The sequence below is a fragment of the Penicillium cataractarum genome, assembly GCF_028827025.1.
Source record: "Penicillium cataractarum strain IBT 29864 chromosome Unknown utg000008l, whole genome shotgun sequence".
Classification (NCBI taxonomy): Eukaryota; Fungi; Ascomycota; class Eurotiomycetes; order Eurotiales; family Aspergillaceae; genus Penicillium; species Penicillium cataractarum.
Window position 1 is genome coordinate 809,722 of NW_026622744.1, and position 14,199 is coordinate 823,920.

Below are 14,199 nucleotides of genomic sequence, written 5' to 3' on the forward strand. Positions count from 1 at the left end.
TAGAGGATAGATGCTGGCACCAAGAGGGCATTGATCGTGGGTTGTACACTGCGCTTATGAATTACACTTGTATATAGAGATCACGGTCTATGTGCTACTTTTCTAGGGTGGTCCCAGTTTTACTTCCATGTACAATGTATTTTGCAGTACGAACTGAATGATAGAGACAGGTATATTGCGCTTGCTACAGCCTCTCGGTGCGATCGGAAAGATAAGAACAACAGAGAGCATCAAACATGTCCAAGAGAAATATAGTCAATCCAGCATCTAAGAAATGATATATAGATCATCCCATAGCATCTACCCCCATTTTCCTCTACTCCTGAGCAAGCTGCTGACCCTCCCGCAGACCCTCAACCTTCAACTCCTCACCAGCGGCACGCTGGTACAGATCCCGGATATCGACTTGAAAAAAGGTTCTGTTAGCATATGGAGAGTATTCTGAATAAAAATATCAGATCACTTACGGGTGGTGGTCTCAAAGTGCGATGTCGAGTCGTAGCTCTTAGAGATGAAGACGTTGTCCTTCTCGCCGCTCTCCAGAGGCTCGTAGATGGGGATAGGAGGACCCATGAACTTCTCTTCGATCGCACCCAGGCGCTCAAAGCCAGGCTCGAGCTCCAGGTGGTGGTTAGCATCGTTCTCAGCAATGGTTGAGACGATGGCGATGTAGTAGCCCTTGGGGCAAACGTTGTGTGCGGACGAGACCATCGCAATGTAGATATCTGGCGAAACTATCAGCGGTCCGTTCGATGATCGGATTGGCATTATAGCGTCACTTACCGTGCTTCCGTCCGATCTGAGACTGGGGAATGATAAGTTGCAGCGAGTCACTGCCGTCGGTCTTGTCGATAGGGTGCTTCAGGATACAGATGGCCTTGAGCAGATAGCCAGAGACCTTGACCTTGTTGGGGAAGTAGGAAGGATCGGCAATGATCTTCTTCGTCTTGGTCTCGAACTTCATGGCCGCAGCCTGGTCGTCACGATCCTTCATGGTGGCCTTGATACCAGAGACCTTGCCACTCTCGTCATAGAGCACCTCATCAACATCGGTGTTCAACATGTAGGTACCGCCGTAGATGGCAGACAGACGAGCAAAACCCTGGGGGAGCTCGCCCAGACCGTACAGAGGATAGATGTAAGGCGACTTGCCGTAGCGGGCCATGGAGTTGACGTAAAGGCGGATACGGTCGATAGTCTCGATGGCAGCGCCGGGCTTGTTGACGTACTCGTCCGAGGGGTAGAGGGCCATGGAGTGACCGACGAAATCACGGGTGTTGTCCTCGAGGCCGAACTTGTCATACACCTCCTTCATGGTGCAGGCAGCGACGTTGAGACCTATTACAAGTTAGTCATTATTTTCCCCCTCCTCAGCTCGCAGCTAGGTATTATCGCACCCTGGTGAGTCGAAGGATCCTCCTTGTTGAAATCACCAACCCACTCCAAGAACTTCTTCGCACGGCGCTTCTCAAACAGGCCCATCAGAGATGAGCGAAGAGCCTCGCCGGCGTCGGAAGGCACCTTGGCCACGGTCGCCTTGGAAGCCTTGCCTTGCTGGACATAGCTGCCCGCGATCTGCTTGAACTCGAGGTATCTCGTCACGTCGGTGGAGACCAGAATGTTTGTCAACTCGCCATTTGCCATCAACAGCTTGGGGACCAAGTCGATGTTCCAGTCGTTGACTCTTCCATACTTCTTCCAGGGTTCCTCGCCAGCGGGGACGTTGCCGTACTTCTTGAAGAGCTGCAGGAGAGGTCAGCAGATGATATTATCAATAAATTAAGTTAGCATACAGTCTCAATGTTGACAGAGGCCGCCTCTCTAAGGTCATTGTTAGCTGATTCGGGATGTGGCGTTATTGGGGAGCTCCATTTGTCAACTCACCCTCCGTAGTGGTCATTGCGATCGATGTGCAGGACCTTGTTGCCCTTGACACTGAGGACACTGTAATGAGGAAGAAGAATTAGCATTCAGTCACAAGTATCATCTGGCCTTGGGTCTACGGAGCAATACTTACCCAGACAACACGCACTCGGTCAAGCCTAGGAGGGACAAGGTCAATCATGGGCGCGGAAGAATGGCGGGGTAGGCAAGGACTCACCAGTGCCGAGCACCACGACATCGTACTCGGGCGCGATCTCATCCATGGTGGATACGAAAGAATGAAGAAGTGATACAGATGATAGTAAGGCAAGAGGAAGGGATATGCCGAAGGCGAAAGTGAAAGTGAGAAAGAAGGTTCTCCTGGTATCTTGTCCCCGCGGATCCACGAAGCGGTAAGAAGGGGACTATTTGACGGGCCCGCCACTAGTGAGTTACCTCAGTGACCACCGCCCACCTGGTCGGGATTTTTCCAGCAGCTTTAATCTAGAGCTACCTATAAGAGGATGATGCTTGCCCCTATTCTTTCAAGGCAGATTGGCGCACTGATTCATACCTCTATCAACCCCTGAGAAAGCGCTCGGGTTGACCACTTTATCACGGTTGCTCATTGCTCATTCTACTCCGCAAAATAGGGGGGCATCAGGGTGGATAATTCCAGACAAATAATAATTGATAATTTACACGCAATAGAGCTGAAAATAGAAAACGAAACTCAAAAGAATCTAATGCTACAATATGTGCTGATGACCTACTTTTAACCCGATTAATCTTAGGTTACCGCGGTCACAGCTTGGTCTCCTTCACAGCATCCTCCTTGAAGGGGTCCTCAGCAGGAGCCACATCTTCCGTAGCAGCCTCTTCCATGGTGTCCTGGTCCTGTGGGCGGTATCCCTTGGAGTATAGGCGGCTGGCTTCTTCCCAGGCGTAATAGCGCTCACGGAGAACGTGCTTGATAGTCTTCTGGGTGACAACGATCTGAACGAGTTATAATTGTTAGCCAATGGTTCGACGGGGGAGAATTGACCAAGGAATAGGTAGCACACTTGTGGGGTGTTTGCTACTAGTCAAAGAACTGGCCGTTGCTCGGATTCATGATCCCTAGAAAGGGTATAATGGATATTGGGCTTACCGCATCATCGCGCTGGTTGGACTCGTGGTCACCAAATCCAGCCTTCAATCGTGACCGCTCCATGTTTGAGGTAGCGATGCGGTTGCGCTCCTTCACACACACCCACCACAGCTTGTGAAGATCATCCCAGCTCTTGTTGCGGAGCTCTTGCACTGACCACGGCCGTCCTGTTGAAAGATGATGAGCGCCGTTCAGCCTCATATAGAAGGGAGCAGAGGAATGCCATGTGTCCATGACTTACCAAAGGCAGCATCGTATTCAGTAGTGCTCAATGCCTCGTGTGAGGGCGGGAAGAAGCCCCAGAGGCCGTGGTTGGGGGTCGCAGGCCGCGCCTTCATCTGGTCGGGCGACACAGGCTTGGGCAATGGGTATTTTGAGGCGCTCAGGTTGAATCGTGTACCCGTCCGGTGAATTGCCGACACGCCGCGAGTTCTGTTCATGTCGCGTCCACGGCCAGCGGCGACGGCGGAAGTCGTAGAGAAGCTCGAGGTCTGAACGGGGGATCGGGTCATCGAGAAATGGAGGGAGGGCGCCAAATAGGGAGGAGGCAATTCAGCCATGGCCATGGCCCCATGTTGGGCCAAACGAGCGACTGCCGGCCGATGCATTGTGAATGTGTCGGTATTGGAAGTCGTCCAGTCGTCGGGAACACTCTGTTTGGCCTTCTTTTTTTCGGGGCTGGCAAACGGGTGGTCACGTGAGCGTCTGGCGGCAAGTCGAAGTTGCCCGCTCTCGAAAGTCTGGCGGCCCTTTCAACCAGAATCTCGTTCCATACTCTTCTGGACTCGGAGACTTCCATTTACGTTATCTCTCAGAGCTTTATCTGATCAATCTCGTAGGATCTAAAGTGGTCTCGCGACACTTCAAGACTGGTCTGTGCTTCCCTCAAGCATCCGCGCGCCTAATCGCCCAATCGATTTCACTCCACCTCCAGGCGGAGAAGTGCCGCATCAAGTGCGTTCAAGAGGGCCTTTGCGGATTGCTAACCTCTCCACGCTTTCCCTTGTGGTGTGATATTCGACTGATTCTTGGCTCTTTACTGGTCTCAGAGACTCTCTGAATTATCCCACCTAACTCGTTCCCCCGAACTCCAATTATGAATAGGCCAGGTGGGTTATTTCTTCTTTGTCCCTCCGAAGCCCACATCCCACTTGCCCTCGCCCCCAAGGGAATTTCTGTCACTCTACCCCGTGTCCTCTCCTTGGCCAGAACAACTTCTGAGGGCGAGGGTGCGTCCGTCAGAACCAGAAGATGGGAGCATATCATGCTGCAATGGCACCCGGGGTGCAGATGATTCCTCCATTTTCGCCCATTTGCGACCGAGACATTTGGGAGGGTTACCCGACACATTCCTGACTTGGGCCGAAGCATGGGTGCTTTAATTTGAGACTGCGGAGATCATGCTGACTCCTTGTGTTTTCTGAGTTAGGACCAGGGCCTCAGCCGTTACGAGGCATGTCCGGATTCCCCGCGCCACAGCAAGCACAAGCTCGAAATGCGACATTGGCTACAGCACGATTGCCTAACGGAAAAACCGGTACGATCTACTCTCCCTTGAGCCCCTCCGAGGGGAAATGTGATACCAAGATTGCGGGCGGCTGCTGATAACTGTGGGTGGGCTATTATCTAGGTGGCGCAGCTAATTGGAACTTCAATCTTCCCGGAACATCAACTCTTCAAAGCACCCAGCAACGCACCATGGGTACGATGGGCAGCTTTGCACAAAGTCTGGGTGGTTCCCAACCAGCGACAGCACTAGATCTTTCGTAAGTCGTTGCCCTCCAAGGCTTGGACCCGTTACTGCATGCGCTTTGCCGTCGACCGAGTTCATTCAAGGTTCACAAAAGGTCGCGAGGACTAACGATCGTGACACTTTCTAGCGAGTTCCCCTCTCTTTCTGGCGCATCGCAGCAATCACAATCCCAGAACCCCGTGTGGGCCAATGCGAGTCAACGAGCGGCGCAACATACCCCCGTCCAGAGGCAACAGCATCCTCCGACGTCGCAACCCCCTTCACGAGCTTCTCAGACCCAACAGCTTCCCGTACAGCAACCGTCCCAGCCTCCCCACGATGATATGTTCCCTTCCGGTGCCCAATTTGCGAATCGATTGGACGATTTTAGGAACGGAGGACAAGGAATCAGCAGCCAGATTGGGGCTGGAAGTCAGCCTCAAACGGGCAACATCGACGAATTCCCACCTTTAGGGCGCAATGTGGGCAATGTTGGCAACGTTGCCGCTGAGCTGGCACAGGAACGTCGGACTTCCTTGATGCAAGGTGCGGGCTTTGGCGCTTACAATTCTGGTACGTTCTCGTGGCACAGTCGACAAATGTGCAGTAAGGATTGAAGAGCGACATGAGTGGGCTAACAACGATTGTTCAGGTATTGGGACATCACGGTCGCCCGTCAACCAAGGGCCTAATGGGGCGTTGGGGCAGGAGAAAGACGTAAGTAGTTTGGCGATCGGCCTTCAGGCCCCGCACTCACCGACACTAACAACACAGGACCTAAACAACACCCTCATGTCGGGTCAACGCAACTTCAGCGACCCGCAACAGCAATTGCAACAGCGGCAACAGCAGGCAAATGAGGGTCAAGAAGCTTCCGCCGCTGCTCAAAGTGCGGAGCAACCTCCTCTGGCCCAGATGAGCGAGCTGGACCGGTTCGGGCTCAGCGGGCTCCTGCGTATGATCCATAGCGAAAGCCCCGACGTGGCCAGTCTCGCTGTCGGACAGGACTTGATGACTCTTGGTTTGGACTTGAATCAGCCCGAGTATGCGCCTTCCTTTGTATATTTGTAAAGTGAGAGTTTTGCTAATCATCCCATGTGTTCTAGGCCTCTCCACACTTCGTTCGCGTCGCCCTTCGTGTCCTCTATGTCCGCCGTTCCATTAGAACAGGACTTCTCTCTGCCTTCATGCTACAATGTCGCCAACATCCAACCTCTCTCGTCAAGAATCCCCGGGTTCAGCGATGAGACCCTTTTCTACATCTTCTACAGCATGCCACGGGACATCATGCAAGAGTTGGTCGCGGAAGAGTTGATGGGACGCAAATGGCGGTATCACAAGCTTGAGCGATGCTGGTTGACCCGTGACGAGACGTATCCTGGCCCTGTTGACGTGGAACGTGGCGTGAGCGAGCGTGGAGTGTATCTTCTTTGGGACCATGCTAGCTGGAAGAAGATTCGGGTAAGTTTTCAGACTACGAGGCTTTCTCTGGCCCTTTCGGCTCGTTCAATTTGCTAATCTGTGTACGAATCCTTCTAGCGCGAGTTTATCCTTCGATACGAAGATTTGGACAACCGGCTGGACGCCAACCGCAATATGAGCCGCGCTGCAGTCGGCCAGACGCATGCTTCATGAATTGAGGATGGCGAAAGTCGGTTACGGTATACGGGGACACTAATTTAGTTGATCAGCAACGGCGTTTGGAAATTTTGGTTTTCTGTAACGTTGCTCAAATGGGAGGCCGATAGTACAGTGTCGTTCGGGAAGTGGGCGCGTTGAATTTATCGGGGAATCTACATGGGCTGTATGGGGGACCAAGATACGGTTTTGCAAATCAAGTGCTCTGCATGGCCTTGCCAGTATTATTGCATCCATCTCGTTTGTCGTCGGCGTAGGCTGTTATCGGTCCAAACTTAATTCTTCAAAGTCATCTAACCAGTCATGGGTGGAATTCTGAAACAGGAGATAATGCCTGAGCTATCAAGGAAAGCGATTTGATATGCATTGGAGAAGATCTTTCAAACGCACAATTAGCTAGAAGCTATACACCCATTCCGGGCCTGGCGGATGGTGATATTCTAATTTGGCTTGCGAGCCGTCGAGACAATAGCCGTCCACTCCATAGGAACATCTCCTTCCTTTCCATAAGTGGTCTCCAGGTACCTCTCCAGCGCCGGGCGAACCTTGTCCGTGTCTTCCTCGCGCTGTTTCTCTGTCCAAAACACCTTGGACACCATCGCAAACATGATCATGGACATTTCCAAAAGGTTGGGAACCTTGATCGACATGGACTTGGTGACGGGGCGAACGTTGATATCTTCGAAGCCGCGCTCCTTCAATTGCAATTCGATCCAAGATACGGAGTTCCATTGACCAGAACCCAAGGACTCGACGAATTCCTGTGGGGTGGGGAAAGGCAAGTTCCCTGGAATCGTCTCGATGGCCTTTTGCATGACAGAGGCCCAGCCCGCTATTATCATGTTAATATATACTCTAATCATAACTAGGATTGGGATTACTCACGCTCTATCCAAGTTGCGAGACCAATAGTACCTCCCGGTTGCAGAATGCGAGTGGAATCTATTGATATGTTTGTGGTTAGTAGATGTGCTTGTATATATCTCATAGGATTTTAGGCATAGCCATGCGTTCCACTAACCGTCAAGGGCATCCAGGGACTTGGGGAGTGCCATGAATACTAGTCATGCAAGATCTCAAGTCAGCCGTGGAACAAAAGAGGATATTGTCTCGGCGACAGGAAAAGTATTGCTCACCAAAAGAAGCGATGACATGCGTAAAGTATGAACTGGGAAGCCCCGAGTCCTGCGCATCAACCGTTTTGACTTCAACATTCTGCCAGTTCTCCTTGTCAATCCGATGGTTGACATAGTCCAGCATGCCCTGCGAGATATCCCCGCAAGTCAATTTCAAGTTACTCTTAGCCTGATCCCCCAACTCGTGCTGCAGGATACTGGAGACAATACCAGTGCCACAGGCATTATCAAGCACCACGAGAGGCGAGTCAGGGTTGGCCTTGGAGTTCGCGACCAAGCCACTTTGGTCGATGAGGAGTTTGGCAAATTGGCCGGTAATCTGCTCGCCAGTCTTGTACTGATTGGTGAACTTGTCTTCCTTGAAGAACTTCTCCCAGTCTCTCGCGTGTGATGCCATGGTGGATTGTGAGGCCATGGGGATGGTAGATTTAATGGAATGATAGGGCAAGTGCGCGGGGTCGGGGAAGCGAGATATATCCTTAGAAGCTTAGATGAAGGGCTTGTTCAGCTCATGGAGAGATTAAACTGTTTGAAAGAATCGGGATGAAATGCCTGACTTGGAGTCGATATTTATATCTTTCCATGTATCATGGATAGATTAATACTCAGAGGACTGATTACTACCTAACCTAGTAGGTACCGCTCGTATACGGTAGAGCGAGGCTGGGGAACAGGCTGAAGAAAGTGGTTGATAAATGTCTCCGAGACAAGGGGCTAGAAGAGATCCTATTGCTTGAATATTGCCGGATAATCCATTTTAACTTTTAGTATCGAAGAATGTCTTTACCACTCCAAGAAGCCTGCGGTCATTGGTTGACCGAGTCAGATTCTATTCTTTATTGGTGAGTTTCGCCACGAAGTACCTTCCGGGAGAGTCTGCGGGGATGGCCTGGCTGTACATCATTAGCAGTTAGTGGGTGGCCTGAGCCAATGCAAAATACATAGACGTCAGCATTTCAGGTAACTTAGGTTGACTAGTTCCATGAACGGAGACTTTCGTTTTGAAAGTGGCCGAGAAGTATAGACTACACACGTGACCTGTGATGATTATATCATCCAGATAGCGCTAGTCTCGAACGGGCAATCCATAAACACATGATTTGCGGCAAAACAACTCGCGCCCCTCTTCTGCCCTCCCCGACTTTCAATGTACTCCGCCAGCGAGCCGACTCGCAGTCACCACTATGCGGATCACCGAAATTGTGATAGACGTGAGTTGCCAGTTGGAATTGATGCGATCGACCAGCTATGCTAACTAAAGTTCGCCAGGGGTTTAAATCGTACGCCGTGCGAACGGTGATCTCGGGATGGTGCGCCGGCCTACTCTCTCTGCCCGTAGCATCGTCGCAAAGGGCCTGACGATTGGGCAATGCTGACTGATTACTCTAGGGACGAAGCGTTCAACTCGATCACCGGCCTCAACGGTTCCGGTAAATCCAACATTCTCGATGCCATTTGCTTTGTTCTCGGTATCACGAACATGAGCACCGTCCGCGCGCAGAACCTCCAGGACCTCATCTATAAGCGCGGTCAAGCTGGTGTCACCAAGGCCAGCGTGACCATTGTATTCGACAACCGCGATACGGCGAAGTCGCCCATCGGATTCGAAGAGTATGCCAACATCTCCGTTACGCGTCAGATCGTGCTGGGCGGTACCAGCAAGTACCTGATCAATGGCCACCGCGCACAGCAGCAGACGGTGCAGAACCTCTTCCAGAGTGTCCAGCTCAATATCAACAACCCCAACTTCCTCATTATGCAGGGTCGCATCACCAAGGTTCTGAACATGAAGGCTGTCGAGATTCTGTCGATGATCGAGGAAGCTGCAGGAACACGAATGTTCGAGGATCGGAGGGAGAAGGCGATCAAGACAATGGGAAAGAAGGAATTGAAGCTCCGCGAGATTGAGGAGCTTCTAAAGGAAGAGATTGAGCCCAAGCTCGAGAAGCTCCGATCTGAGAAGCGTGCTTTCCTGGACTTCCAGCAGACGCAGAACGATCTGGAGCGCTTGACTCGTCTTGTGGTGGCTCACGACTATGTACGGGGCGGAGAGCGCTTGCGGGTGGCGGGCGAGGAGTGCGATAAGAAGAGGAGCAAGGTTCAGGCATTGGAAGAGAATGCCGACCGACTGAAGAGCGAAATTGCGCACTTGGAAGAGGATGTCAAGCGAGTCCGAGCAGCGCGCGACAAGGAGCTCCGAAAGGGCGGCAAGTTCCAAGCGCTCGAGGATGAAGTTAAGAACCATTCTCACGAGTTGGTTCGCTTGACAACTGTCTTTGATTTGAAGAATGCTAGCATGGCAGAGGAGAAGGAGAAGAAGAAGACCGTGCAGAAGTCGGTTAGCGATCTCGAGAAGGCCTTGAAAGAGAAGAAGAAGGTCTACGATAAGCTACAGGCCCAGTACGATGCAGCCAAAGCAGAGCTTGATGCGCAAAATTTGGAGGTGGAGCAGAAGGAAGAACTGCTCCAGACACTACAGACCGGTGTTGCGTCAAAGGAAGGTCAAGAGAGCGGCTACCAAGGCCAATTACAAGACGCCCGGAACCGAGCCAGCAACGCCGCCACGGTACAAGAACAAGCGAAACTCAAGATTAGCAACTTCGAGAAGCGGATCAAGGAGGAGGAACCACGTGCGAAGAAAGCAAAGGAGCAGAACCACGGCCTTCTCAAGGATCTGGAGGGGTTGAAATCACAAGCCAAGAAGCTAGAGTCTGAACTCACTCGGCTCGGCTTTGAGCCCGGCAAGGAGGAGCAGATCTACCAGGAGCAGTCCGGCCTCCAGAGAGACATTCGCGAGCTCCGCCAGCGAGCGGATGGATTGAGGAGGAAGGTCGCAAACATTGATTTCAACTATCAGGACCCCCATCCTAGGTTTGATCGGTCCAAGGTCAAGGGTTTGGTCGCGCAGTTGTTTACTTTGAACAAGGATCAAGTCGCGGCTGCTACTGCTCTCGAAATCTGCGCTGGTGGTCGCCTCTATAACGTGGTTGTTGACACCGCCGAAACCGGTACTCAGCTGCTCCAGAACGGCAAACTGCGCAAGCGCGTTACCATCATTCCTCTGAACAAGATCTCAGCCTTCAAGGCGTCCGCAGAGAAAATTGGAGCTGCCCAGAATCTTGCACCTGGGAAGGTGGACCTCGCTTTGTCTCTGATCGGATACGACGAGGAAGTGATCTCCGCTATGAACTATGTCTTTGGCAATACACTGATCTGCCACGATGCCGACACTGCCAAGAAGGTGACTTTTGATCCTTCAGTTCGGATGAAGAGCGTCACCCTGGATGGTGATGTCTACGATCCCTCGGGAACTCTCTCCGGTGGTAGCTCTCCCAACTCCAGCGGAGTACTGGTCACCCTGCAGAAGCTTAATGAGATCACTAAGGAGATGCGGAGCAAGGAGCGCCAGCTAGCCGCCCTTGAGGATAATATGAACAAGGAAAAGAAGAAGCTGGATGCTGTTCGGTCCATCAAGCAGGAGCTGGATCTCAAGACCCATGAGATCAAGCTCACCGAGGAGCAAATTAACAGCAACTCCTCTTCATCGGTACGTATCTAACGATTGATCTTCACTACGCGTTTTTACTAACCTGGTAACCTACCTAGATCATCCAAGCCGTGGAGGAGATGAAGGCGAACATTGAGCAGCTGAAGAAAGATATTACCGATGCCAAGGCTCGCCATGCCGAAGCAAACAAGGATATCAAGCGGATTGAGAAGGATATGAGCGAATTCAACAACAATAAGGATAACAAGTTGGCTGAGCTTCAAGATTCTCTGAATTCCCTCAAGAAGAGTCTCACGAAGAACTCTGCATCTGTCAAGGAGCTTCAGAAGGAACTGCAATCATCACGTCTCGACTCTGAGCAGGTTGGCAGTGACCTCTCTGCAGCTGAGGAGCAGCTTGCCGAGTCGGAAAACACCCTTCAAGCTCAAGTGGAGGAAATTGAGTCCCTGAAGCGTGAGCAAGCACGACTCAAGGTAATTTCACTATCAACCTCTGTTTTGTGAGCACTAGACTGACTGCCATAGGATGCCCACGACATCGCGCAAGCCCAGCTTGAAGACGAGCGAGCGAAGCTGACTGGTTTCGACGAGGAATTGCGAGAGCTGGACGAGGCAATTCAATCCAAGTCATCGCAGATCACCGAAGAGGGCTTGGAGATGCAGAAGCTCGGTCATCAGCTCGAGAAACTTCAGAAGGACCAGCACACGGCTTCCCAGGCCGTATCTCATATGGAGCAGGAGCACGAGTGGATTGCAGACGAGAAAGAGCAATTCGGTCGCCCGAACACGCCATACCACTTCCAGAACCAGAACATCGCCGAGTGCAAGTCGACTCTGCGCAACTTGACCGAACGGTCCCAAGGCATGAAGAAGAAGATCAACCCGAAGGTTATGAACATGATCGATAGTGTCGAGAAGAAAGAAGCCGCCCTTAAGAACATGATGAGAACGGTCATCCGCGATAAGAGCAAGATCGAGGAGACCATCCTCAACCTCAATGAGTACAAGAAGGAGGCTCTCCATAAGACCTGGGTGAAGGTCAATGGAGACTTTGGTCAGATCTTCAATGAGCTTCTGCCCGGCAGTTTCGCCAAGCTCGATCCCCCGGAAGGCAAGGATATCACAGATGGTCTGGAGGTGAAGGTGTCTCTGGGCAAGGTTTGGAAGCAGAGTTTGACAGAGCTGAGTGGTGGACAACGGTATGCTTTAGCCTCATCTCATTACCGTCTGGTAATTACTAACACTTTTATGTATTACAGGTCTCTTATCGCTTTGTCCCTTATCATGGCCCTTCTGCAGTTCAAGCCCGCTCCGATGTACATTCTGGACGAGGTCGATGCGGCTCTGGATTTGTCCCACACCCAGAATATTGGACGACTGATCAAGACCCGGTTCAAGGGATCCCAGTTCATCGTCGTCTCGCTCAAGGATGGCATGTTCCAAAATGCCAACCGGATTTTCCGTACTCGGTTCAGCGAGGGTACCAGTATCGTCCAGGCTCTGACACCCGCCGACATGAAATGAGTTCAATGATCTTTGCTTGCTTACAACGTGTGTCATGGTCTCTGTTGCGTTTTTGATTCATGGAGATAATTCGGTGTGAAGCATTGCTCTTCTGCAGCCCATTGGTGTGTGGCAGCTGGTGTTTGGCTTCTGATTCATACTTTGGTTTGGTCTTTGGATGGGAATGGATCTGCGTTGTTTTGTTTATGATGTATGCATGTGATGGCTATTGATTCTGCGAGGCCTTAGGGATCCTTCTTTAGAGAGTACTCTTGTGTATTCATGTAAATTCTATTTCTCTGCTTCCCTTTGGATATTATCTCTTTTTTCCTCTCTTTATTTATCCTATGGCTTAGGTATCTAATGGTCCTTTGTATGCCTGGCCGTAGTAGTTGGCTGGCCACACCGCTAGGTCAGGATAGAAGGGTCAGAATTACCATCCGATGATCAGAGAGTAGCATTGTTACAGAAAGTGTTCATAAACTAGAAACAGTCCTGATCTTGTCTCTTTCATCTCTATACTCTTTGCCCTCACATTGTCCTGTATTTTGCCTTCGGCCAGTATCTCAGCTATCGGCACGTGCCCACGGTCCTCCACCCGAAACTCCGTCACTCCGTCCCTCGCCGCCGCCACCGACTACCTTGCGCCCGTCACCGCCAACCCTCATAAGCCTCACGACGCGCTTGAATAACCCACCACGCCATAGTTGGTAATCGCATCTCAACACTTTACGCACACGCTGTTCTGCTCATCCCACACGACCACCTACCCGTCTCGGAATCCCTCCGCTTTTACGGCGGCTTCGGCTACCCACTTGACTCACGTCCCGATTCCCCAGACCGATAACCCGCGTCTCGCGGCCCCCAAGGCATAATGCAGGAAGATGAGCCGTCTTTGAATATCCCGTCCCTCCTCACGCTAGCGGTTGTCTCGTTCTTCGTGCTGCGATGGTTCTTTAACCGTGATGAGGGTTCTTCGGCTGGCGGCAGGCCCCGCGCGCGAGGAAATGTTGTTGACCCGGCGCAGGTCGAGCAGATCTCCCAGATGTTCCCACAGCTGAGCACCCGGGATATCATGTGGGATTTGCAGCGCAATGGGGGTAGTGTTGCGGCGACGACGGAGAGGATTTTGACCGGCCGTGGACTGGAAACGGTACGTTGTTTTGCTGTTACTATCCTATGGTCAACTCTCTCGGAGGGTTATCGCGGCAGGTTTCGGCTTGGATATACCACCGGGAATATATGTTGATTTGACTCTTGTACATGTATACTGATTTGTATCCTCTAGCCACCCCCATCCTTCCAACCCCCGATCGCGATTCCCTCAGTGAACGCCCAACCCACACAGGCCACGCGAGCCGCGTCGGCGTCAAAGGGAAATGGGCAGGACTTGATCTCTAGATATAATTTGAGCGGAAAGATTGCGGCCGATAGCTCCGCAGAGTCAGCTCCCGCCCCAGCGTCTACGAGCGCATGGTCTCAGAATAAAGAGGAGCGGCAGCGGTTGCTGCAGAAGCGTCGGGACGAGATGATTCTCGCGGCGCGAAGGAAGATGATGCAGAAGGATCAGGGAAACACCCAATGATCAAGCCGATCTATTTTCTTTAAATAATGGCGATGTTTTATCTCACCGCGATGTGCTGCGGCTCATCCCAGGACCAGTGGTCACT

At 51.8% G+C, this 14,199-nt stretch overlaps 6 protein-coding genes across 6 annotated transcripts; 3 read left to right on the forward strand and 3 right to left on the reverse strand.

Annotated features, from left to right (window-relative positions):
- Positions 1–316: 316 nt before the first annotated feature.
- Positions 317–2,147, reverse strand: N7496_009406 (secretory pathway gdp dissociation inhibitor; the record flags this gene model as incomplete). Its single annotated transcript, XM_056702320.1, has 8 exons — positions 317–405; positions 468–725; positions 784–1,338; positions 1,398–1,743; positions 1,794–1,821; positions 1,885–1,944; positions 2,018–2,042; positions 2,102–2,147. The coding sequence occupies 8 exons, from the start codon at positions 2,145–2,147 to the stop codon at positions 317–319; spliced, it is 1,407 nt and encodes a 468-aa protein (XP_056551320.1).
- Positions 2,148–2,667: 520 nt separating this feature from the next.
- On the reverse strand, positions 2,668–3,621 carry mrpl4 (mitochondrial 54S ribosomal protein uL29m; the record flags this gene model as incomplete). The annotated part of the gene is made up of 3 exons (XM_056702321.1): positions 2,668–2,859; positions 3,014–3,180; positions 3,255–3,621. The coding sequence occupies 3 exons, from the start codon at positions 3,619–3,621 to the stop codon at positions 2,668–2,670; spliced, it is 726 nt and encodes a 241-aa protein (XP_056551321.1).
- An 817-nt stretch (positions 3,622–4,438) lies between these two features.
- N7496_009408 (NOT2/NOT3/NOT5 family protein) lies at positions 4,439–6,380 on the forward strand (the record flags this gene model as incomplete). The annotated part of the gene is made up of 7 exons (XM_056702322.1): positions 4,439–4,550; positions 4,644–4,779; positions 4,894–5,318; positions 5,398–5,462; positions 5,520–5,788; positions 5,852–6,206; positions 6,285–6,380. Coding segments are annotated over 7 exons (1,458 nt in total), but the record flags the coding sequence as incomplete, so codon positions are not given.
- Positions 6,381–6,823: 443 nt separating this feature from the next.
- Positions 6,824–7,916, reverse strand: gtmA (gliotoxin thiomethyltransferase; the record flags this gene model as incomplete). Its single annotated transcript, XM_056702323.1, has 4 exons — positions 6,824–7,215; positions 7,269–7,325; positions 7,405–7,443; positions 7,520–7,916. 4 exons carry the CDS (start codon positions 7,914–7,916, stop codon positions 6,824–6,826), a joined length of 885 nt encoding a protein of 294 aa, XP_056551323.1.
- A 787-nt stretch (positions 7,917–8,703) lies between these two features.
- N7496_009410 (condensin subunit SMC2) lies at positions 8,704–12,550 on the forward strand (the record flags this gene model as incomplete). Its single annotated transcript, XM_056702324.1, has 6 exons — positions 8,704–8,730; positions 8,789–8,829; positions 8,909–11,066; positions 11,126–11,500; positions 11,552–12,225; positions 12,286–12,550. The coding sequence occupies 6 exons, from the start codon at positions 8,704–8,706 to the stop codon at positions 12,548–12,550; spliced, it is 3,540 nt and encodes a 1,179-aa protein (XP_056551324.1).
- Positions 12,551–13,403: 853 nt separating this feature from the next.
- On the forward strand, positions 13,404–14,114 carry N7496_009411 (CUE domain-containing protein; the record flags this gene model as incomplete). The annotated part of the gene is made up of 2 exons (XM_056702325.1): positions 13,404–13,682; positions 13,818–14,114. The coding sequence occupies 2 exons, from the start codon at positions 13,404–13,406 to the stop codon at positions 14,112–14,114; spliced, it is 576 nt and encodes a 191-aa protein (XP_056551325.1).
- Positions 14,115–14,199: the final 85 nt, after the last annotated feature.